A 22568-nucleotide genomic window follows, 5' to 3' on the forward strand; every position below is an offset into this window, starting at 1 on the left:
AAATCCAGACTGTGAATAGATTCTGGGGTCAGAACCGTTCTCACCACCAACTTCCAACTGATGTGCCTGGGATTTTATTACTACTGGAGAACAGCAAGGTGTACAGGGCTAATTTCACCAAGTGTGGATCTTGAAGGTCCAAATTGATGAAAGAAAATAAAAGAGAATGAAGTGCCCACCCAGGCCACCGCATGGCCAAGCCTTGAACGCCTTATGCTAAGTGAAAGAAGCCAGCCGCAGAGCGTCACATCTTGTGTGATGCCATGCACAGGAATGTCCAAAAGGGCACATTTGTGCAGACACAAAGATTAGCGGTGTCCTGGAGCTGGAGAGGGGGCGGGGTGGGGAGGTGGTCAGGGGCACCCAATTTTCTTTGCAGTGATTGATGTTTGCACGACTCTGGGAATATACTTAAAGTCATCAATTTGTATATATACCATGGGTGAATCGTATGTGAATTACGATTCACAAGAAAGCTGTTAGAAAAAAATATTAGAAGGCAGAATAAAAGTCATAGCACCGACAGGACCCAGCTGGGCCTGTTTCTATGCCTGGCCAAGAGGAAAACACAACTGAGTTTTTGTTTTTGTGTTTTCCTTCTCGGATGACCAAGTTTTCAGTCTTGCAGAGACCATGAATTGGGAAAGAGTGTGAACTCTAGCCATCTAATCTCATTAGGAAGACTTGTTTGGGTGGAACCTGTTCTGGGTCATTCAGTCTTCTTGGGTCTTGTGGGCCTGGCTTCCTGATAGCACAATCATTTACACAGAATTGCATCTGCCCCATAGAATGTCTCCTCAGTGCCTTCCACAAGGGTAGCTTCAACCTCGGTATTGCAACTTAGTGTCAACCCTTGCAGATCAAGTGGCCAGGGCTCAGCCTTGCAGATTTGTGTGTTAGGTGTCCTTGGGGGTTCTGTTTGCTGTATATAACTCAATACATAAAGACAAGTCAGGCTCCTCTTCTCTCCTAGTGTCACCTGGGGGCCTGACCCTTTTCCAGAAGTCGTGTCTTCTGAGTTTTGTCCTTTGGACCAAATTGTTTACACCCCACAGAGGAAAAGGGGGGACTAGGAGGACTTGTGATTTATCTTTCTTGTAGACACATACTTAAAAAGAAAAAATGGCATGCCAGAGGCCCCCATAGGCCTTTCCTTTTTAGACCACAGAGCCAGGCTGAAACAGCGCACCATATGGGACAGAGGAGCTGCTAAAACTGCAGCCAGCAGTCAGGTGGGTCTGGGTTCAGAGTCCAGCTTAACAATGATTAAATCGGACAGTTAATAGGCTTGGACAATGATTAAATCTCCATGCCTCCATTTGGTCATCTACAAATGAGAATAATGCTACTGACCCCATGTGGCTATTAGGAAGATTAAGTTAAATAAATGTATATAAGATACTAAATATACTGCCAGACAATGGAAAGTGCTCCATGCATGTTAACTTTAGGTTAATGAGAAGTGCTATATTTGGATTCAGTGATATAAATTGCATTCATATAGGAGCAACTCAAACAATTACTATGAAAAAGCATCTAGGGACTTAAGTGAGCTCACTTGGTGTAATGGTGTTCGCTATTTTGAAGATCATACAGAGAGACTCCGGGTAGACAGCCTTGGTTTGGGAAGCCACCTTGGTTGCTGAGTCCCATCGACGGCACTCAGATGACTTCAGTGTTAGGCTAAGTTTCGGGGCAGGAACAGTGCTGTTCGTGTATTGTTATGTGAGCTGTAGCTGAGTAAAGTGACAGGGGCAGGATCACCATTTGGAAATATTGGAGTCTGAGCTTCTGGAAGTCTGACAAGAAAACATCCCTGACCCCTGAATGCCAGACAACTGGATGGGGTCTGGGCACGGTGCACCGTAGAAAGTGCATTATTCTCCCTGAGTGTCGAGAGAAGCTGGTCAAGATGGGTGGGTGCTCTCTTAACACTTTCCCTAAGGCAAGGAGCCACCCTAAACCTTGCTTGAAGGCTCACCTAGGGTCTGTAAAGACAGTCCCAGATAGGCATGAGATGGATGATAACCTTCCTTTTGATTCTAAGACTCTGGGTGGGTGAAAGGGAGGAAGCAACCACATGGGTACATGTTGCTTATGGGCCAGAGGCAGAGTTAATGGCCCTAGGAGTTTCCTGTGAGTGGCTGTCTGCTGTGACAGACTCTGAAGCCACCCTGCAACTCAGTGCCCCCCCACCCCAACCCCCCAGAAGGAGTAGAAGATGGGAGAAGACAGCCAGCAGGGGCGGGATGGGGAATGGAATTGTGCCCACACTGTATATCCCAGGATCTTACAAAAAGTGCTCCAGTTGGCACATGGATGCCTGGTCCAGGGACTTCCTATAGTAGAAGGAAGCTAAATCAAAGCTGAATCTTGAAATCCCCTTCAAAGATCACAATCCCTGGGATTTGGAGCAAAGCAGAGCTTGCAGGTTCATTCTATTAATAGGGTCAAAGACACCATGGCCCTATTGTGTGCCTTGGCGTGGCCTGAAGTCCTTGTTTTCACTGTAACCTTGTAATGGGCTCATCCAGTTTCCACCCAACTGAGAAACTGGAGTATCTTTGGATCCTAACCTTTAAAAGGTCTCTTCCCTCTCTGGTGGAAGGTTTCCTCCAGCCCAAAAGGTTTCTTTTCAGTATTGATAAGAGAAACTTTGTCGCAAAGTGATTTTCTTTTGTCAACATTTAAGGCACAGGGTTTGCCACTTGAACTTTCTCTTGCCCTGAGGAACTGATTGGGCACAGGGTGATGGTTTTCCAAGTTCTAAGCTGGTTTGGAAGCATTTGAAACTCTGCCTGGGATTTCTAGGCATTTGGTTCTAAGGAGTTTTCTGTTAGCCATTTCTCAAGTTGTCAAACTTGACATTATACTTGTCTTCCTTTTGCAAAGACTGTGCTTTACTGTGCAGATGCACACACACTGTGTGTGTGTGTGCCCGCGCGTGTGTACACACCGAGTTTATTTTAGTTTTATTTCATGAATCTAAGCATTTCACACAAGCCTCCTCTTCCATCCTGGCGGACTTATTTAAAGAACTGCAGACTAATAAGCCGGGGTGAAATACAGCTGCTGTCGCTGAGCCTGAGAGCTCTCCACAGCTCTGCTCCCTTTGACAGATGTCTTTGCTTGGGGTGATTGGGTGGGGAGGAGCATGTGTGTGATCACAAAAGGGAGGACAGATTGAAGATTGTTTTTCAGGGGTGAGGGCATCTGGGCAACTGTGGGCTCCCCAGCCTCAGGTGTTGACTTTCCTGGCCACTCCCTGGATGCCTCTGCAGTCAGTCGAGGCTCCTAGAGCTCAGACACCCTTTCTGTGCAAATACAAGCTTTTGGCTGGTTTGTGGCAGGAAGTCTGGGGTTCACTGGCTCTCTTGGCCCAGGTTGCCCGAATGCAGCAGGGCCTGGGCACCTCAGTGATGGCACCCTTTATTCTCTTATTGGTGCTTTTGACTGCCACCCAGTCTTCCAAATTCTCCAGAGAGATCTTGAATCTGCCCCCACTGGCCTCCTGCCTGGCCACTGGCACAGCTCTTGGGAATAGCCACCGTGGCCCCACATTCATGTGCTGTCCTGTTTCTTGGTCAGAGGCCAGAGTGACCTTCTTCTTTTTTTTTTTTTTTAATTTTATAGAGGCATATTTATTTATTTATTTAATTGTTTGTTTTGTTTATACAAGCACTGGGTACAGTCAGAAGCACGGGAGGGTGAGAGAATTCACCAGAGCCAGAGCGGGGAGCAGAGCAGGCAGAAGGACCGAAGTACACTGCTGAGGGGAGCAGCGGGCGGCAGGAGAGGTCTGCGCGCCATGTGGGACCCTCCTCCGGTGGCCGGGGAGCAGCCGGGGATGGAACCGGCGCTGCAGAGGCTGCGGGCAGCTTCGCAACCCAGCGCTCAACCGCTGCGCCACCGGGGACGCCCCAGAGTGACCTTCTAACGTGTGTGTCTGCCTGTGTGACTCTACTTGAAATCTTACAGTAGCATCTCTGTCCTCCTAAGAGCAGTCCAAACTGCAGTTCAAGGGTTAAACAACTTTCCTAACATCTCTCCCTGGGTCCCACTGTCTTCCCTCCCCGTCTCTCCACCCCTTGAGCTCCCCCAGCCTAGACCCTGGAGTCACGCCCCATCTGGCTCTCAGCTGTGCCCATCAACCTGGGCCCACCAGAGCAGGCTACCAAGCTTTGACCTGGCCCTCCCATCCCCTGTGCAGCCCTCCTGGTCCCCCTGTGCTTGCCCTGCTTTGTTGCCCCCCAGGTCTCCACAGGGTGGGGGCTCTGGGAGCGTTGGCTTGCACCTGTGGAGCCTGCAGTACCCCACCTCGGGCCAGTGGATGGACAGTCAAAAGGAGTCTTTCTCATCCTCACCTGTGGCCAGCACCCTGACTGTCTTGGGTGTCCTTGGGCTCCAGATGACCCCCCCAGTTCCCTCCCCATGTTAGATGCAGCCACCTCCTCCTCTGGAGAGACAAGAAACCCATGATATTTCTCTGGCCCCATGTCTCCCTGATAGGCTATTGAAGTTGGGGTGTATTTTCCTGGGCTCGGTAGCTGTTGCTTGATGCACCTGATACATGTCTGCTGGGAAAGTCATGTGCTCATACAGAGCAGGGATGTGTTACTTAGGGGGACTCAGAAATAAATAACAGAGAGGCCCCGGATCTACTCTTCATTTCCATTTGGAAGCTTGACCTGACTTAAACACACACGAACTAGTTCTAGTCTCTCGAAGTTATTTGGGCTAAATTGTGGCTTTTAAAGCCTCACGGCTGCCTGATCTATTTTTCCCTTTCTGTTCCTTGCACAAAGGTTGGGTTCTCCACTGTCTCTCCTCATAGAAAACCGGATAATAAGCTTTTTAAGAAGCGTTTCCCTAAAGTAAAGCCCGTTAAAGAACTTCCTGGCAAAGGACAAAAATCAAACGTCAAACAAAAAAGCAACATCCTAGAACTTTATAAATGCAGGGACCACGGAGAGGGAGCGAGTTCCAGGCTGCTGTGTCTTTTGTCCTGTCCCCCAAATGAAGGGAAGGAGCTTTTAACTGCAGTGTCTCATTTTTATGTGATGGTGACCTCGAGTCAACCAATCCTTTGAGTGGTGGATCTGGGACCTGCTGGTGCCTTTTCCCCAGCCATTTAGATAGACTTTTTGTTTTTATTGTTGCTCCTTGCAAGAATCCCAACAAATAGAAAGCTCTCCGGGGCAAAATCAATTTGTTCTTCCCCTTGTATACTCGTTAGTTTGTAGCAGTTTTCCATTTTCTTCTTATTTTTAAAAGCAGAATTGCTTTTCACCAGAGGAGGTACGCACCTTCTCCACAGAAGCCAGGGACGGTGCCCTTCCTCTCGCAGTGGCTCCGTAATTGGAGATTTGGTAACTGCGCTGTTAAGTCTTGGCATTCACGTGGAGCGGCCGTCCATCTGCTGACGAGACATACTGCCCGGAGCTTTGCACGAAATCCCTTAATAGTCCTGAACGCTAATAATATTTATATACATTGAGATGAGACAAAATTTACAGCAGGCTCCTGGGCATGGCTTCGGGACTCTAATCCCAGGCTTCCGTGTGGTCGCCTGCCCGCCTGCCTGCCTGCCTCCCAGAATCCTGTGCCTGTTCCTGCAGCCAGGGGAACACTGGATTCCATCCCCACACCCTCCTCTTACCTACCGAGTCTGTCCTCTAGCCAGCAAGTCACCTCTGCTTTGGACCTTCGGCCCCTCTACCCATCACCCCAGTGTATATTCCCGAGTGTGTGTGTGTGTTGATGTTGCTGGGTGTCTCATGTAACATAAAGGAACCCCTTGATCCTTTTGAAGGATCATTCTGTATATAAAGAACAGGTGTTTACCTAACTTAAGCTTGAAATGCCTTCTGAAGGAAGCCTGACTCCCAGCCTGTGTGCTGCCCATGGCAAGGACAGACTACAGGCCGCTTGGGGACAGAGGGGCTCAGTGGACACTGCCCAGAAAGACTGTGTCCAGTGGGACGGGGGAGTGGGGAGCAGCGTGCAGCCTGTATCTATAGATACTCTGCCCTTCCTTTTCCTGGAGATGCCCAACACTTGCATTTGGGTAGCGCTGATTCCCAGCAATCGCACAGGACATTTTTTCTGTTCTTTCAAATGCTCTTGGGTTTTTAGTATTATGTTAGTAGCTATTTGAGAGTAACGAGCGCTACTTATCATTTTATATCGTTTATTTCAATTGTAAGTGAGTAAAAGGGAGGTTGCAAGTAGATTTTTGTTCCCAGTTAGTCTCTGATGATGAGCTTAAGATTCTTAATCAATTTCCCTTCTTCCGATCACAAACCTTGGTGGCGACTGGTGGTGACTGATGGCTGAAGAGCGGTGCCCTGAAACTTCAGTGTCCCCAGTGGGGGGTACGCTTGACACTAGTTGGTGCTGATGAGCCAGAATGTGAACATGGTTTCTGCAGTCAGTTTGATTTTAACCATGTGAACCTCACAGGTTTGTTCCATGTTATACATACGCATATGGACATGCACACATGGACTGCTTCCCCACCGCAGTGACTCCATTGCATTTGCATACCTCTGAATATGATTCTGTGTTGTTCTTTCTTCTTAGCATCCTCATCTTTTATCTCTCAGCTCAGGGGCCCCAAGCACATGATGCACCTCCTCTTACCTGGTGCATTGTCCTTTCCTGGGGGATGGGGTCTGCCACAGCAATGCAGCACGCTCTCCAGAAATAGTTGCTGAACGGATGTTGAGATCCTGAAGGATCTTTGTCTTTCACCAATTAATCCCCCATAAGTGTTGAGGTTTCAGGTGAGGAACATTTATTGTGTATCGTATAGTAAGAGGGATCTGGAGGTGTCCCGAGCCACGTGCTGGCCTGAGAGTAGCAGGGGTCCTAGTTTTATGCGGCTGATTATCGGGGCGGAGCAGTGGTGAGAAGTGGGCATGTTTTGGGCAGAGCTATACTAGGGCATGCATGCTTCATATGTGGTGTGTCTCATTAGCATCTTGGGTCACCACCCAGGGGCCTGAGTATTAGCAGACTAAGGAGACCTCCTAGTTCACTTCTAGATCATTCTTCTGCCATCTGTCTCTGCATGACCATCATGTTTCAGCTGGTTGGTTCTAGAGCCCGTGCCAGAAAACTGGAGCCTGTGCGGGGTGAGGGTGTGTTTCTCACTGGTCATTGGCTGGCTGGGGCCTAGTAGCCTGGAGACTCAAGAGCAGGAAGGTTCAAACAAGATCTCAGTCCAAGGGGTTCTGTAACAAGTGAGTAGCTACAGCGTAGATAGACCCATGTTCTCCTGTTATTAGTTTAAACATCTGAACTAAGGTTAGGTAATTTCATTGTTTCTTTGCATCTTGAGCCTACCTCCATAATAGATATACTTGAAACTGAATAGTCATTCCATCTATTTGATGGTTAGGTATCTTCAAGTGTGAAATTTGGAGTAGAATGTGAGTGTGCATGAGGCCATGTGTGCTCGCTGCAAACACACCAGGTTCATGCCTTCAAACCAGTTCCCCTTTTCAAGCAAGACAACCACCTCCATAGACAAGATACGTATCTCAGTGCTTCTCAGTCTCCTTCGGCATACACTTCTTGGTGTGATCAGAGGCAGTGACTCCCTTGCTATTTGTTGGGTATATTAGTTTTTGGAAATAGCTAAAACTCATTGAGAGCCAATTCTGGTCTACAAAAAAATGACAGTGTTTTTCTTCTTTGCATATGTGTAGTTCTGAAGTTATGTCTCAGTTGTGATAGTTCATCTGCATATGATAAATGGCAGGCATTTAAACAAGGTGAAAGTTTATTTCATCTCAGACAAGTGTAGAGTCAACAGCACAGGCCAGCTCACTGGCTACTGTCAGGAGGGACCAAGGTCCTTTGATCCTGCCCCATCACTTGTAGTGAATCTCACTCACCTCACAGCCCAGGAGGACTGCTTGAGCTGCCCACATCACTCCTGCATTCCAGCCAGCAAGAAGGAGGAGTAAGATGCCCCCACCCTGTTTTAAGGACTCTTCTAGAAAGTTCCACCCAAAAAGTTTGTCCATACTCCTTTGGCTAAAACTTCTGTCACTTCTACCTGCAAGAGAGGCTAGGAAATGTAGATTTTGCTGGATGGCAAAATGCCCAATTAAAAATCAAGATTCTATTAGCAAAATCGTTAAGAATTAAAACCTTTAGAAGGTCACCTTTTGTTGCTATCAAAGGATGATTTCAAAGGAGAAAGCTGTCCAATTATTTTAAGCTTGCGAGTATCTGTTTTTCTTCAGCACTGACAGAGTTCATGTGAGTGTCCAAGCTCTGAGATCTGTTTACACATCCACCTGTTTACAGTGAAATGGGAACTCGGGTGAAGCTGTGGGTATGCAGATTGGCACAAACTTCCCAGATAACAATTTGACCCAACAAGGTCAATTTTGGAAATTGATCTTAATGAAATAATTAAGGATTCTCGTGAAGATGATAGTGCTGATTATAGTAATAAAATGTTGGGAATAAATGAAATGTCTAGTAGGAAAAACTGGCTAGAACATACGATATCCTCCAGTAGAGGGTATGCTGCTGCATCTGCTGAATATTATGAAATGCAATACTGTGCCAGAATGCTTTCATAATGGCTTCTTTCTTATTTGTTTTTATATATGTATGTGGGAGTCACATGTGTAGGACATACACTTCTTGGTGTGATCAGAGGGTCTACATGAAGTTAAGGGGGCATGTGGACTAGATGTTCTATACAGTCTCTTTTCCGCAATCTCTTGATTTTTTTGAGCATGTATTTTTATTATTGGAGAAAACAAGAATATACGCTTTACTGAATAATGCATGTCAGAGTAAATAATATACATATTTAAATATTTTTATATTATTTTCCAACTCCAGGAAATGTATAATGAAAGCCAGATTTCATATTTTGTTGATTTATACTTTATTTGCTCGGGAGGCTAACAGCCCCATAGAGTGTGATCATTACAGCATTGTTATGGAAATAAATGCCAGCTCATCTATTTGGGATGGGAATTGCTGTGAATCTCTGGCTTTTAGGCACTGCTTTCACTTAACTTTAGCACGGAGGGGCTCAGAGGAGACAGTTCCTAATACCTTGTTGGTCCTCTGGATTCAGAGACACCATCCACCCACCCACTTTCTTACATTTGAGAATAACCATTAGACCCTGGGGCTTGTCAATGATATGTTAGGTTTAGGTGTGTGAAGTTAATAGGATCACTTATTTGGGGTAAGACAGTTCATAATGGAACAAGCAGACAAACCTTTCCGAAAGCCATCTGATAAACCTGAATGCCATCATCTTTAATATTTTCTAGTTTAATCATTTCTAAACCAAAGTATTTCTGCACACTAAGGATTTTGAAGATATTTCAGGAAGGAACAAACAGGTTCAAAATGCAAAAATGAGCAGAGCATGAATCTTTTCAAAGTCATAACACACCGTATTGCTGGCAATGCTTCTGCATTATCACATGGATCCCAGGCATCCCTGTCATGTGGGTGCTGTACCCCAATTTGGAGATGAGAAAAGAGAGGGCCAAGGTCAAATAAGCAAAGAACTCATCCAAGACCCAACAGTGAGTCCTTTGGAGAAACTGCTCTTGAAACCCTTCTCTCCTGACTCCAAGCACAGAATATTTTCTCCCTGCCTTGAGGGAGCTCTGACTTGAACCCACATCCTGTCATTTCAGATCTGAGCTGGGAGGCCGGGTCCCTTAACTGTCCATTTGGGGACTTCGTCAGGGCAGGAGGGGGTGTTTCCTGGTTAATGGAGCCACCGGGTGCTGGTGGTGGCCAGTGACCGAGAAGAATGCCTCCAAGGGACTGGGAGGAGGCCGTGAGTCTCACTACCTGTCCCCTCTGTACCCACAGTGTGCCCAAGCGCGTGCGGGAAGCGGGCATGCACCGAGAACAATGAGTGCTGCCACCCCGAGTGCCTGGGCAGCTGCAGTGCACCCGACAATGACACGGCCTGTGTGGCCTGCCGCCACTACTACTACGCCGGCGTCTGCGTCCCCAGCTGCCCGCCCAGCACCTACCGCTTCGAGGGCTGGCGCTGCGTGGACCGCGACTTCTGTGCCAACATCCCCAGCGCCGAGGGCAGCGACTCGGAGGGCTTCGTGATCCACGACGGCGAGTGCATGCAGGAGTGCCCCTCGGGGTTCATCCGCAACGGCACGCAGAGGTCAGTGGGGTGGCCTGGGGCAGGGTGGGGATGAGAGCCTGCCACTGCCAGTGCCTCATTCTGAAGGGGACCCTGACAAGGTGGAGGGCTGGCCTGAATTACATTCTTTATAAGATCACATTCTTTATAAGATTCCTAGCTCAGTTGCCCCCCCTCAGGTAGTATCCTGCCTGGCCATTTGAAACTCAGTGTCTCATTGGCTGGCTGAGACACCCTCTTTCCCTGCTTCCTTGCTGGGCCCTCTGAGCACAGGCAGGGAGACTGAGTTCAGCCCTTCCTCCCGCCCTGTGCAACCCGTCTCCACCCCAGTGAAGGCTTCAGGAGTGCGAGACAGGACGTGGCCTGCAGCCCCAAGAGGTCCCGGTCTGACCTGGGCCCTGGCAAAGCTGAGCAGTAGCCTGAAGGAACTTCCCACCTGCTCCACCGGCACTTTCCTTCTCCCTCCCTGGGGTCTGCGGCCCTCATTTTCCTTCTGGAACCCTGAGGCTTCACTCGGGATCCTGACATCAGAGGGCAGGCCTGTTCTCCCTGAGAGCCCCCCAAGTTTCCTTTCTCAGCGTTGCTCCCACATGGGACCAGCTGGCTCACCAGCCAACAACCCGTGACACGTGCATGCCTCCAGCATGTGTCACGTATTTTGTCTGGAACTCTTCCTCCTTTTGGTTGCAATTTGAGTGGCCGGGTGGGCTTGGGGATGAGATATAGCGTAACCAATTGAATGCTGCCAGCAGTTGCTTTTTATAACGTGTGCTTGCGAAACCACTGTAAAATAAAAAGTATCTCCTGATGATGTTTGTCAGGCCAGGAGACACTCTGATCTGTGTTTTGATCGGTTCTTTACCTCCCACAGCATGTACTGCATCCCTTGCGAAGGTCCTTGCCCCAAAGTCTGTGAAGAAGAAAAGAAAACAAAGACCATCGATTCGGTGACTTCCGCGCAGATGCTGCAAGGGTGCACCATCTTGAAAGGCAACTTGCTCATTAATATCCGACGAGGCAGTGAGTATCCCCCCCCCCCTGGAAGAGACGGCTGGGTCTCTTGGTTTTCTTTTGTTGATGCTTTTTCCTCTCCATCCATGACTCATGACTAAAATATGGAGCTAACAAAACACCAGGGTACGTCAGCCTCGTGCTTGACGCCTCCCTTCGAGTTCCCCTCAGAGATAAAGAGCAGCTTGAAAGACAGTCTGTTTTCTCGCCATCGGCATATCGTTTGTTCCTGCAGAAGGTCATCTCATCTTCCTGTGAGCCATCTTATGCAGGAGAGGCAGGTCCCAACACACACAAACCCCAGGAGACTCCCATGGAGAGGAGGCATGACTCAGCAGCCTCCAGCCAGAGCCAAGTCCACACGGCTTTATGTCCAAAGGGTTTTGGCTTCTGAGATATACTGAGAAGACTGAGCAAAGGGAAGAGCCAAATGATATGGCTTTAAAATTTGATCAAGTCCAAAACAGTGGTTGAAATCCACCTTTATTTAGGAGCACCAGAAAAATAGAAGGTGGGCCTCACCCCTGGAGGCTCACCATCGCCGCCCTGGTGGTCTGATGTGTAGCGACTCCTCCCGCTGCCTTATTCTGTGCTATGTCACGTCTCATCTTTAATGGACAAAGTGTCTAGTAATGGTCCCTTAAACTCCCCCCTGGTGGGACCATTTAGTCAAGACTCTGAGAGTCTCCTAAGCTAGAATAAATACAGTCAGAACACGTTGAGGTCGAAAGGAATTTTCCCTTTAAATCCTTTTGTGATGAAAATTTTAAAGTTGGGGGGAAAGAAAATGACTGATTTACTCAGTGAATTTACTTTTCTTCAGCACTATTTGTTGAATGAGTGAGCTGTTCGTGCGGTGTAGAGTTGGCAGAAACAAAAAGAAATCGAAAAAGGAAAAAGAAGAGAGAGAGAGAGGTGGCAGAAATAAGTTCTTGCTTTGACTTTTTCAAAAAAGTCTCTTGTTTTTCATACCTTTCAACCCCCAACACCATTTTGCTTCCACAGAGCTAGAATTTTCTGACTCGTGTGCTACTTCTAAAGTTTTATTCTTTTTGCTCTTACTAGATTTCCTCATTTTTGAAAATGTCCTCATCCCTAGAAGGTAGCCTTTACGTCTGAGCCTTCTTTTTATGTAATCTTCCTATTCTGAAGATGAAACTATAATTCAGAAAGCCAATCCGTAGAAGCGTAATTTGAGCAGGAACGGGTCTCTACCGGACATGTCTATGAAATGTGCCTTCCAGCTTATACCCAGCGCAGGAAAGCAGTTGACTTTAGGGGGATGGGACACTTCAGTGGCCAGGGCGTTCCCCGCCAGGCCTTGGCGAAGAGGCACGGGCCCTGCCCTGCATTTAAAATCCAGGCTCTTTCCCTTGAAACACCAACTGCAGGCAGCCTCTTGTCTTTGAACTTGAACTCCTCCTTCAAGTCTCTTGTTAAACCTTTGAGCAGTACATTAAAGTTAGGACCTTATCCTCCAGGACAGCACCCTTAATCTTTTATTTTCATCAATTCAAGATAGAGCCTTTTGTTAAATTCACAAATCATGCACCATTTGCAGAGTTACACCCCATTCATGATAGTGTTTAATTTTGGCATAAGCTGAAACAAAGTCGATGTTTTTGATTTACTATGAGAAAAAGAGAGGCACAACATGCTAACAGAGATGCACTGTTTACATATATCATGTTGATTCCACATGCACATCAGGAGGTATTTTCACAGAGGTTTACCAGTCATAAAAACAATATACGTGCCTTCTAGAAAACTTAGAAAACAGATGTGAATTTTTAAAACTCGCCTGCATGGAGCTATTGTGAATATATAGGTGTGTTTTCCTCTGGTTGTAGCAAGACGGGAACCTTTAAATATAGATCCCTGAATCTTAGGAACAAGAAATGCGGTTCCTAATGAGACCGAGAAAGTGTTGATTCAGTCGTGGCCCGGTACAGTGAGGCAGTCCTGTCTGTTGACAGAGCATATTAAAAGATGTTCCCTAGACTTGTCGGCCTTTGCTAATTGGCAGTCTGGTGTTTATGATTCTACATTCTGTTCATCAGCCTGGGAGCTGCAGATCCCAGCCTTCTAGAAACTCACCTTCCCCTGCCTCCAGGCCCTGTCCCTAGTTGTTGAAAGGCAAGCCTGGGAAGTCGTGTTGGTAACCGGGGGCTCAGCCTGGTCCTGTGTAGCAGCATCCCCGAGATCTGCCACCGACTGCTCTCCCCATGTGTCACCGCATGTTTACGAGAAACCATGTGTGTCTCCCTTATGCTAAGTGAAGACTTGGTAACCGGCCCCTCTTCTTGCAGATAACATTGCCTCGGAGCTGGAGAACTTCATGGGACTCATCGAGGTGGTGACAGGCTATGTGAAGATACGGCACTCCCACGCCTTGGTCTCTTTGTCCTTCCTCAAAAACCTCCGGCAGATCTTAGGAGAGGAGCAGCTGGAGGGGTAAGCTCTCCCCAGTCCGTGGACAGAGGTGCCCCGAATACAGAGTCAGTCGTGTGCTTTTAAAATTTTAAACTCTGTATCACTAATGTATAAAGGAGTGCTTTCTTGGGAACAAGGGTCAGGAGACAGGTCAGGTCAGTGCCCCCAGGGTACTGCCCACACCCTGGGCAGAGCCCCACGTGGTCCTCATTCCCCGTCAGTCGGTGAGTGTGACCGAGGCCAGTGGTGAGACAGACGGGGCTGTGGTTGCACTTCGGAGCTCGTTCTGCCAAGAGGCCTGGGAACGGGTCTCGACGACTTAACTCCCCATGAAATCATCATTTACAAGACTTCCATCTGCCTCGGGACGCTGTGCTCTGCTGCCCTTGCAGCTTTTAAAATATCTTGGAACATAAGAGATCTGGACAGTCCTTTTTGTTATAAAGAAATCGCGATTCGCAAAAATTGTTTCTATTGATCAGCTTCTAGGATTTACACTATCGATGGAATGTTGCCTTCTGCAGAGATACCCTTTGTGAGAGAGGGTTTAAAACAGTCAAAGCCTTTTCTTCAGAGGAGGGGAAATAAAGCTGGTGCTGACTGCACACATGGGGTCTTTTCTGCAACCAGCCTCTGGGTCCCCCATTAAAGACAGCTCTCTCGTCTAACTCTAAGCTAACACCTTGGAATTAAAGCGTGAAGTCCTTCTGGAGAGAATTTGAGAGAGGAATTGAGGAAGAAAGGTAGGAGGGCATGGGAAAGATTGTCCTTGCTGATGTATGTGCCCCAGTGGGATAAGTTACCACAGAAAGGTTCTTTACAGCCTTCCTGTTTTTCTCAGGCTAACTCTTGGTCAGTCTTAAATTCTTAAAATTCCATCATCTGATACAGCAAAAGAGAGGGGGCAACTCTTCATTCCATCCTTGAAAAACACACTCTCCTCCCCACTGGGAACTGAGATTCTTTAGAAAAACCTTTCTCCTGGCAAATCCGGGGGGCAGTCGTCATGCCCAGGGGGGCCCGCTGGGCTTACCCAGCACGATGGAGCTCTGCCCTTCCGAGGTGGGTGCTTCTCCTTGGTTCTGTCCCATTGAAAACTGAGCACTGGCGTGTTTTCCCCCTCCAAGTGGGTTTGTGTTTCTGGCATCCCCAAGAAGCTCTTTGTCTCCGGCAGATTGGTATCTGCTGAGCCAGTGATAGACCTAGAGGGGAAAAGTGGGCGGTGAGTTTAATTAATTCTTATTAGGAATTATTACATGAGGTGATTATCTTTCAGTTGGGCGTTAACTAAAAAGCATTCTACACTTAAATGTAGCTGAAAATGAAACCTGATTTTCATTTGCGAGAGTATTAAGGGTGCATTTCTCATTATCTGGATGTGTGGAAGGCCTGAAGTCCCCAGCGGGGGTTTTGTGAGGATGCCTGTCCCTGCTCAGGTGTTCTGGAAGCTTCCACACTCAGGTAACCTTCAGACCCTGCCTGGCTGTGAAGAGTTTTAGATGGCGGGCACGGCAAATGGGCCACAGATTTTCACAGTGTGCTGTGTGTGATCTGTGGCCCTGGTAGCTCTGAGGACATGGCCTTATAGTCTTTTGTTCCTGCCGGCTGCTGGCTGGAGGCTTTCCTTTCCTGAGGGTGCAAGAAGAACTTGCCTTTCCTGAAGGGAGCTGGCCTATCCTACCTGCCTTCCATACACAGGATGAGAATAGGCCTGTGATGAGCTCCCCCAGCCTTCTCCCTGTGCAGTGTGGCCAGGAACGATGATTCAGTGCTTTATTTCTTCCTGGTCAGCTCCTTCCTTGCTCCCTCATTCCTACAGGAAGGGAAGGGTCAGAGGGAGGGACAGAAGAAGGGAAGATGAGAAACAGATGCCAGCAGTGCAAAGCAGAACCTGCAAGGTGCTATGAGGGAAAGACACGGAACGTGCCATGGGCACGAGCAAGTCAGTTATCTGATAGGGAAGATCAGAGAGGCTTCCGAAAGCAGTGGCATTTGAGATGAGCCTCTGAGGGCATCCGGAAACACTCAGAAAGCAGTGGGTGAAGAAAGGTGGTTCAGGGCAGGGCACCAGGAACAAAGGCAACATGTTGGGGCATCCTGGGGCCTGTTTGGCAAATAATGCTTGAGAGGTAGGTGGTATTAGAATTACGTAAGGTGTTATGCACCCGGGTGTGGAGGTTATAATTTAGGGAGGCAGGGGGACCTACTCAAGGCTCTGGAGTTAGAGGAATGTTAGCAGAGTTGTCCAAAAATTTGATTTCTATACATTGCATTTCTGTATGCTCTTGAGCTAAGTTAACTTTCACCTCAGAGGCTCCCAAACTTTGCTACTCACATCTCGAGAGCTCAAGGATCCTGATACACAAGTCGCGCTCCATCCCAATTCAATCAGTGTTTGGGGGGAGGCACCAGATAATTTCAATGTGGAACAAAGATTGGAAACTCCTGCGTGAATCCCTTAGCTGCTTCTTCCCATATGTTTATCCCCAAAGCACTTTGAGATTTTTTTTTTTCCTAAATATTTTCTTGTCAAACTATTGCTTGAAAGTCCTATTTATTCTTGAACCCTCACAGCTCAGGAGAAGGTAAATAAGTGCTTCCATTGGGTCAACAGAATGAAGTCGCCGTAGGCTTCTGTCTGGATGGCGCTCTGGTCCATTTATCCTGCTGAGATGGTCCTATCTGCTGACCTTGGCTTTCCAAACTTGAGTAGAGGTCTGCCTCCCAACATATACCGAGCAGCCCGGACCACAGAGTCCAACCCACAACATGAAATTCAGGTGTACTACCTGAAGGAGAGCTGAATCTTTGCTTAGCAGGCAGCAGCTGTGTCATCTGATTTCCAGGCTGGTGACAGATAAAGGCAGAATCCAGAATAGACAGCAGAATCGGAATAGACAGCAGGGCACCCAGTCACTATAACCAGGCCCCCCAACAGCATTGGACAGTGGTCATTTTGTCCAGAAGAACTAAGACAGCCAGCGTTTCCTTGAGAATATATCTCGTGGTGTGTAAGGTGGTGTGTTTTTTGGTAGACATTAAGAAAATCAAGGTTCTTTTGCTATTTAGGAAGGAGTGGCTATTTCTATAGGATGGCTAGTTCTTCAGCCATTGAGTAAGGAAGAGAGTATTTCTGATGCTTGGGGAGCCTTTCACTGGACACCCTTAATTTCTGATGGCATCAGATAAGTTCACATTTCAGACTGTTTGGTACCACCAAGGATTTTTGCTCTGAAAGGAAGAAAAGTAGGTGGAGGTGGCTGGGTTATAGCATTGAGATTCTTGAATGTGTTTAGGACTCTCTGTGATCCTGTCCCTGCTGCTGGACTTTGCAACAGACACTGTACTCTTCATCCTGTGTTCCTGCGACTCTGAGATTAGCTTTCAACATGACTGCACTTTAACCCTCTCTGGAACTTTGAAAAACATATGTACTCAGCGACTTCCCAGCCTCTATGTGGTCTCTACCCAAGAGAAATGAAAACATGCCCACACAAGACTTGAGTGTGAATGTACATAGAAGTAGTATTCATTACACACCCCAGTGCCCCGGGAACCCCCGACCCCAAACAATCCTGTCCATCAACGAGTGAATGAATTAAAAAAAATGTGGCACAGTGGAATACAGCTCACCAATAATGTAACACAGGCGAACCTCAACAATCTTAGGCTAAGTTACAAAAAGAATGATAACAGCCAGGCACAAAAGAGTACACCTTGTACCATTGCATTAATATGTAATTTCTAGAAAAGCAAAACTAAACTTGGGAGCCAGAAAGCAGGTCAAGATGGCTGGGGATGAGAGTGGAGACTGACCGCCACCAGGGAGAGATGGGACCACTTTCAAATTGCAGGAGGCAGCAGTTGGACAACTGTGTAAATGTACAGTCACTCCTGAAATTGTACCAATGGTGGGTGGGAAAAAAATGGGGGAAAGGATAGAGAGATATATATTTATAATATATATAATATATAATATATATAATATAATATTTATATATATTTATAATATATATAATTTATAATATATATATATTATTTGCAAAGCACTCAAAGAGAAAACATTTTCCGAGTATCTGGGGCCTGGCTGAGCCCCCTCTCCTCTCGCAGGTTGTTATAAATATTGGGTTTGGGGTGACTGGGATGGGGTGTAAACCAGCCTGTTGCAGGAGGCCTGGAGGCAGCATCTGTGAGAAGCCCAAATGCTGCATCGCAAGTCACAGGTTGCCGGGGTGCTGGAGACAGCCAGTCTGCTGGGTTCTGGTGCCCCCTGGAGACAGCCAGAAGGAGGCCATGCTGTCTCTGAGAAAGGAAGGGGGCACCCAATGTGTATTTGCAGGTGTTTTTCCAGCCGGCCAGTGTAGACTAAGAAGGGGGGATTTTCCCTTCCTATTTCTGTGGGCTGGAGACCTCGGGCTCGGCTGCTCAGCTGTCTCTACCACAGTGAATAAAGACTGCCCTGAGTTGTTGCTTAGTAACTGTGGGCATGAGACTCAGACCCTGATCGGTGGATTCCCAAATGCCTGAACTGGGGCCTGTGATTTGGGCACCACTCAGATTACCCACATTTTCTTCCCCTGGGTCAGAGCAAGTGGGGCGCTGTGATATTAATAATGCAGGGGAAGGCAGCCCTGAGGCTGGAGCCCCAAATGAAACAGTCGATCCAGATACCAAACAAACGTCTTCAAGGAGAAAACCAGCCACTCCCAGGCACCCCCGTTGGTCTACAGACGGATAGATGGGGCAAGTCCAGAAACAAAAACGTCTTTTGCAACGCTAAGAGGGTCAGGAGCCAGGATGTCCCAATATCTATAAAACCCAGGCATCCTGGAGGCAGCGTCAGCAGCAGATAAATCAACAAAGCATTTTTTTAAATATTCTTCCACTGTAAAGAGAGCAAATTTAGAAAGAGTTGTTGAGTAATTGACTTAAATCACTGTTTCCTTGAGGAAACAATATTTCACTCTGTGTGTGTGTGTGGTGGGGAGCAGACAAGCCTCTGCCTTGGCCTTTTACTATCTCTTAATTCTCACCTAATCATGGAAGGAATGGGGGAAACTGGGGAGCTGGATCCCAATCTGGGATTGGAAAAACAAGAGCGGTATTGACAGCTCATGAATGGCTTGATTATTATTTTGATGGGGGCTTATTTTTATTTTTCTGCCACTTGCATGGGCTCCATAAATTCCTGGGTTTTATTGATATGGGCATCCTAGCTCCCGGCCTTCCCAATGTTGTAAAAAAAAAAAAATTTGTTTACTGTGAAAAGATAATCTTGCTTTTCAAAGTGATTAATCACATACACAGCATTTCGGTGTGCCTGCCATTCATTTGTCAAATTCCTGATTTATAATTCATGCTTCCTCCCATGGGGAGAAGCATGTTTTTTTCGGAAGGTATTTTTGGCGCGGTTCTGTTCCCTGGTGGTGAAATTAGTTGACTGAAAAGAAACCTCATCTTGGATCGAGATGGACATTTGACCTGGTTAATTGGCCCTTACTCCTGGCCTAGCAGTTTCTGTACCAGTAAGATTTTTATCCTTGGAGGCCAACTTGGGAACCAGGGGGAGCAGTCAGGCCCTTTGGGGTCTGCACGGACCTGCAGTGTCCTGTAGCTGGACATACAATTCCATGAGCAAGAAGGGGCTTATGATTGGGGTCCTAGTTACTGCCTGCAAACCCTGGGGTTGCACGTCCCACATCCATATTCATGATGATGTTTTGTATGCTTTTCAGCAGATGTGTGTTAGGGAGTGAGCTCCTAGTGAAAGGAAAGACTTGTTGGCTCACAATTTGGGCTGCCTGATTGGCAGCCTTGACAAGACTCCCAGGTGGGTTTGTGAGGACACTGGCTTGCTGTTAGAGGCACTACCTGGGGGCTTCATTATGGGTCCACTGAACCCCTGTGGAGGCAGGACTCTTATGAGTGCTCTCATAGGGGTTGGCCTCAGGCTGGTGGGGGAGATTTCACCTCAGATCTGTGACTTCACCTGGACATGAGGGCCTTAGACTCTGAGAGGTAAGAGGGAACTCAGGTGACAGCTGTCCATACCGCTGATGAATGTGAGTTTGGGGATGGGGCCACAGGAAGCACTGAGCAGCCTGCCTAAGGCTGTGTAGCTCCTCCGTGGGGTTTCCAGTGTTTCCCATCTCTGAGGTCCTCCCTGCAACTCCCTTGTGAATCCCAGGGACATGGCAGGGATCTGCTTGGCTGCCTTGTAGAAGCCTAACTTGTTGCTTTGCCTGAAATGACTCAGGCTGAGGATGGGCCAGGTGGGTGGGCGTGAGTGTGGAACTGCAGAACTTGCCAGACACAGAGGTGGCGTTGACAAGCCCCCAGACCAGTATAGTGCTGCTGGCCTCCGTTTCGTCCTGGCTCTGAGAGAGGCCCGGGAGCCCGCCTGCTCCTGTTTGTGGTTTAGATCTGTGAATGAATCTCAGAAATAGCTCAATCTGCTGCCCCCGTTCCTAGACTCAATTTTGTATGTCAGTGAGCCCCAGAAGGAGATGGAAGTGGCGAGCTGGGGTTGGGAAGGAAGGATTTGAAGTCCATGGGGACCCACTCCTTGAGTCAGAGGGCTCAGATATGCAGTGGTGAACCTGTCTACATGGTGTCCAGGGGGAACCAGAGAGAAAGGAGTCCTTACCCCACACACCGTCTGTTCTCTCGGCTTCCTGGATAATGTGGGATTCTCCTACCTGAGGAGCCAAAGGTAATTATTGCCAAAGCTGACTGCCCCCCTCCCACTTTTCAGTGGACAGCTGGGTCCATCCCCTGGGCCAGGCCCCTGGTCTGACTTGGTCAGCTCTGACCTCAGCCTTTCCTTGGTGCTTGGCATCCATGAGAGCACCTTCACCAAGTGTGAGCACAGCACCAAGAGCAGCAGCATCACTTGGGCACTGGTCAGAAATGCAGATTCTCGGCCTACCCAGACCTGCTGAATCAGAAACTCCAGGGAGGGGCTGGCATGTTTCTGGCAGGGCTCTTGCAGACAAGCTTGGTGCAGACGAAAATGAATTTTTTTTTAAAAATTTTAAAAGATTTATTTATTTATGCATACAAGAACTGGGGTACAGGCCAGAGGTGCAAGAGGTGAGAGGATTCATAAGAGACAGAGTGGGGAGCAGAACAGGCAGATCTACAGAAATACGCTGCTGAGGGGAGCAGCAGGTGAAACAGGAGAGGTCTGCTGCGCCATGTGGGTAGCTCCCTGGCTGGATCGAACTTCTGCTGCAGTGGCTGCAGACAGCTTCACAGTGCTGTGTTTAACCCCTTGCATCACCCCCAAAATTAACTTGGACAGTCACCATTGATTGCTTGGATGGCTGGCCCAAAGGGACTGTCCATCTGGGGTCATTTGTCCTGCCCCACATCTCTCCCACCCATCCTGTGCTGCATCCCACAGGGGTGTGCTTTGCCCCCCAAGGATAAGGGCAGGCTTTCTGCAGCAAATAGGTAAGCTGTTCTGGTCGAGTCACAGAGCGTATCTGCTCGCCCAGGGGCTGATTTCAAGGCACTGTACATACTCGGCTCTGAGAAAATAACCAAAGGCTTTTCTCGGCATAATTCAGGTGACATCCTCCAGCATGAGACCATGATCGGTCAGTAATAGAGGTCATAAAATTAATTAGTGTCTTATCGACTTCAATATGTTGTCCTTGGGTTACATTGTTAAGAGTGACCGCGAGTTCTTATAGCCCATTAATAACAAATCTCCTATTGGCAAAGGAAATGCATCCTGGGGCCACATGGCCAAGAGCGCCGGGGTGGAGTGGGCAGGCTGGTGTGGAGAGGAGAGGGCCTGGGCTCATGTGGGCTCTGTGCTTCCAGGAATTACTCCTTCTACGTCCTGGACAACCAGAATCTGCAACAGCTCTGGGACTGGGACCACCGCAACCTGACCATCAAAGCCGGGAAGATGTATTTTGCTTTCAATCCCAAGCTGTGCGTATCCGAAATTTACCGCATGGAGGAAGTGACGGGGACGAAAGGGCGTCAGAGTAAAGGGGACATCAACACCAGGAACAACGGAGAGAGAGCCTCCTGTGAGTGCGTCACCACTGTCCCGACCCTTACCGAAGAGATAGCCCATCCTCCCAGTCTCCTAGAAAAATCATGTTTTTATTAATTTGTCAGTCCTTTGTATAATGGTAATGTGGGGATACGACCTCACACCTCCCGAGGTGCCCATGCTCAACACCAAGTGAAGCTGGACCAGTGCATTTCAGTGCAATTATTTGCAAGGCAGCGTCATAATTAGAGATTAAATTCCCTACCAATATCCAAAGACTTACAAGGAAATTCTGATTATTGGTTCAAAGGAAAATTCCATTTTAAAAGTTATAGCAGATTCAAGTCCCAAAATAGTCCTTGTGTGAGAATAGTCTTTCCATTTCAACAACTGTGGTAAAGGAGACCCTCCTGTGGACTAGAATAATACTTGTAATCAAGCAGACCCTCCCCCAACTGGCATGGTCCTACTTGCCATCCCTTCCTCTTTTCACTTTGGGGGATACAAGGTCCCCTTAACTAGCTCTTTTCCCACAGATTTTTTTTTTTAAGATTTATTTATTTATTTGTTTATTTATACAAGCACTGGGTACAGTCAGAAGTGCAGGAGGGTGAGAGAATCCACCAGAGCCAGAGAGGGGAGCAAAACAGGCAGACTGATGAAATACACTGCTGAGGGGAGCAGCGGGCACGGCAGGAGAGGTCTGCACGCCATGTGGGAACCTCTCTGGCCGGCCGGGGATCGAACCGGTGCTGTAGAAGCTGCGGACAGCTTCACAGCCCAGCGCTCAACCACTATGCCATTGGCAAGGCCCTCTTTTCCCACAGATCTTTATCTTCAAAGTCACTTGTAATCAAGCAGACCTTCCCCCAACTGGCATGGTCCTACTTGCCATCCCTTCCTCTTCTCACTTTGGGGGACACAAGGTCCCCTTAACTAGCTCTTTTCCCACAG

General features: G+C 47.9%; 1 protein-coding gene across 1 annotated transcript in view; it reads left to right on the plus strand.

Moving 5' to 3' along the window:
* IGF1R (insulin like growth factor 1 receptor) overlaps positions 1–22568 on the plus strand; it is a gene marked incomplete at both ends in the record, with an annotated part of 262553 nt that overhangs the window by 200390 nt on the left and 39595 nt on the right. The window contains 4 exons of the mRNA XM_084254394.1: positions 9868–10180; positions 11031–11179; positions 13480–13624; positions 21434–21648. Coding sequence (XP_084110520.1) covers positions 9868–10180; positions 11031–11179; positions 13480–13624; positions 21434–21648 — 822 coding nt within the window. The remainder of the gene's footprint in view (positions 1–9867; positions 10181–11030; positions 11180–13479; positions 13625–21433; positions 21649–22568) is intronic.

The sequence above is a fragment of the Talpa europaea genome (assembly GCF_964194135.1).
Source record: "Talpa europaea genome assembly, chromosome: 14".
NCBI classification, from domain to species: Eukaryota; Metazoa; Chordata; class Mammalia; order Eulipotyphla; family Talpidae; genus Talpa; species Talpa europaea.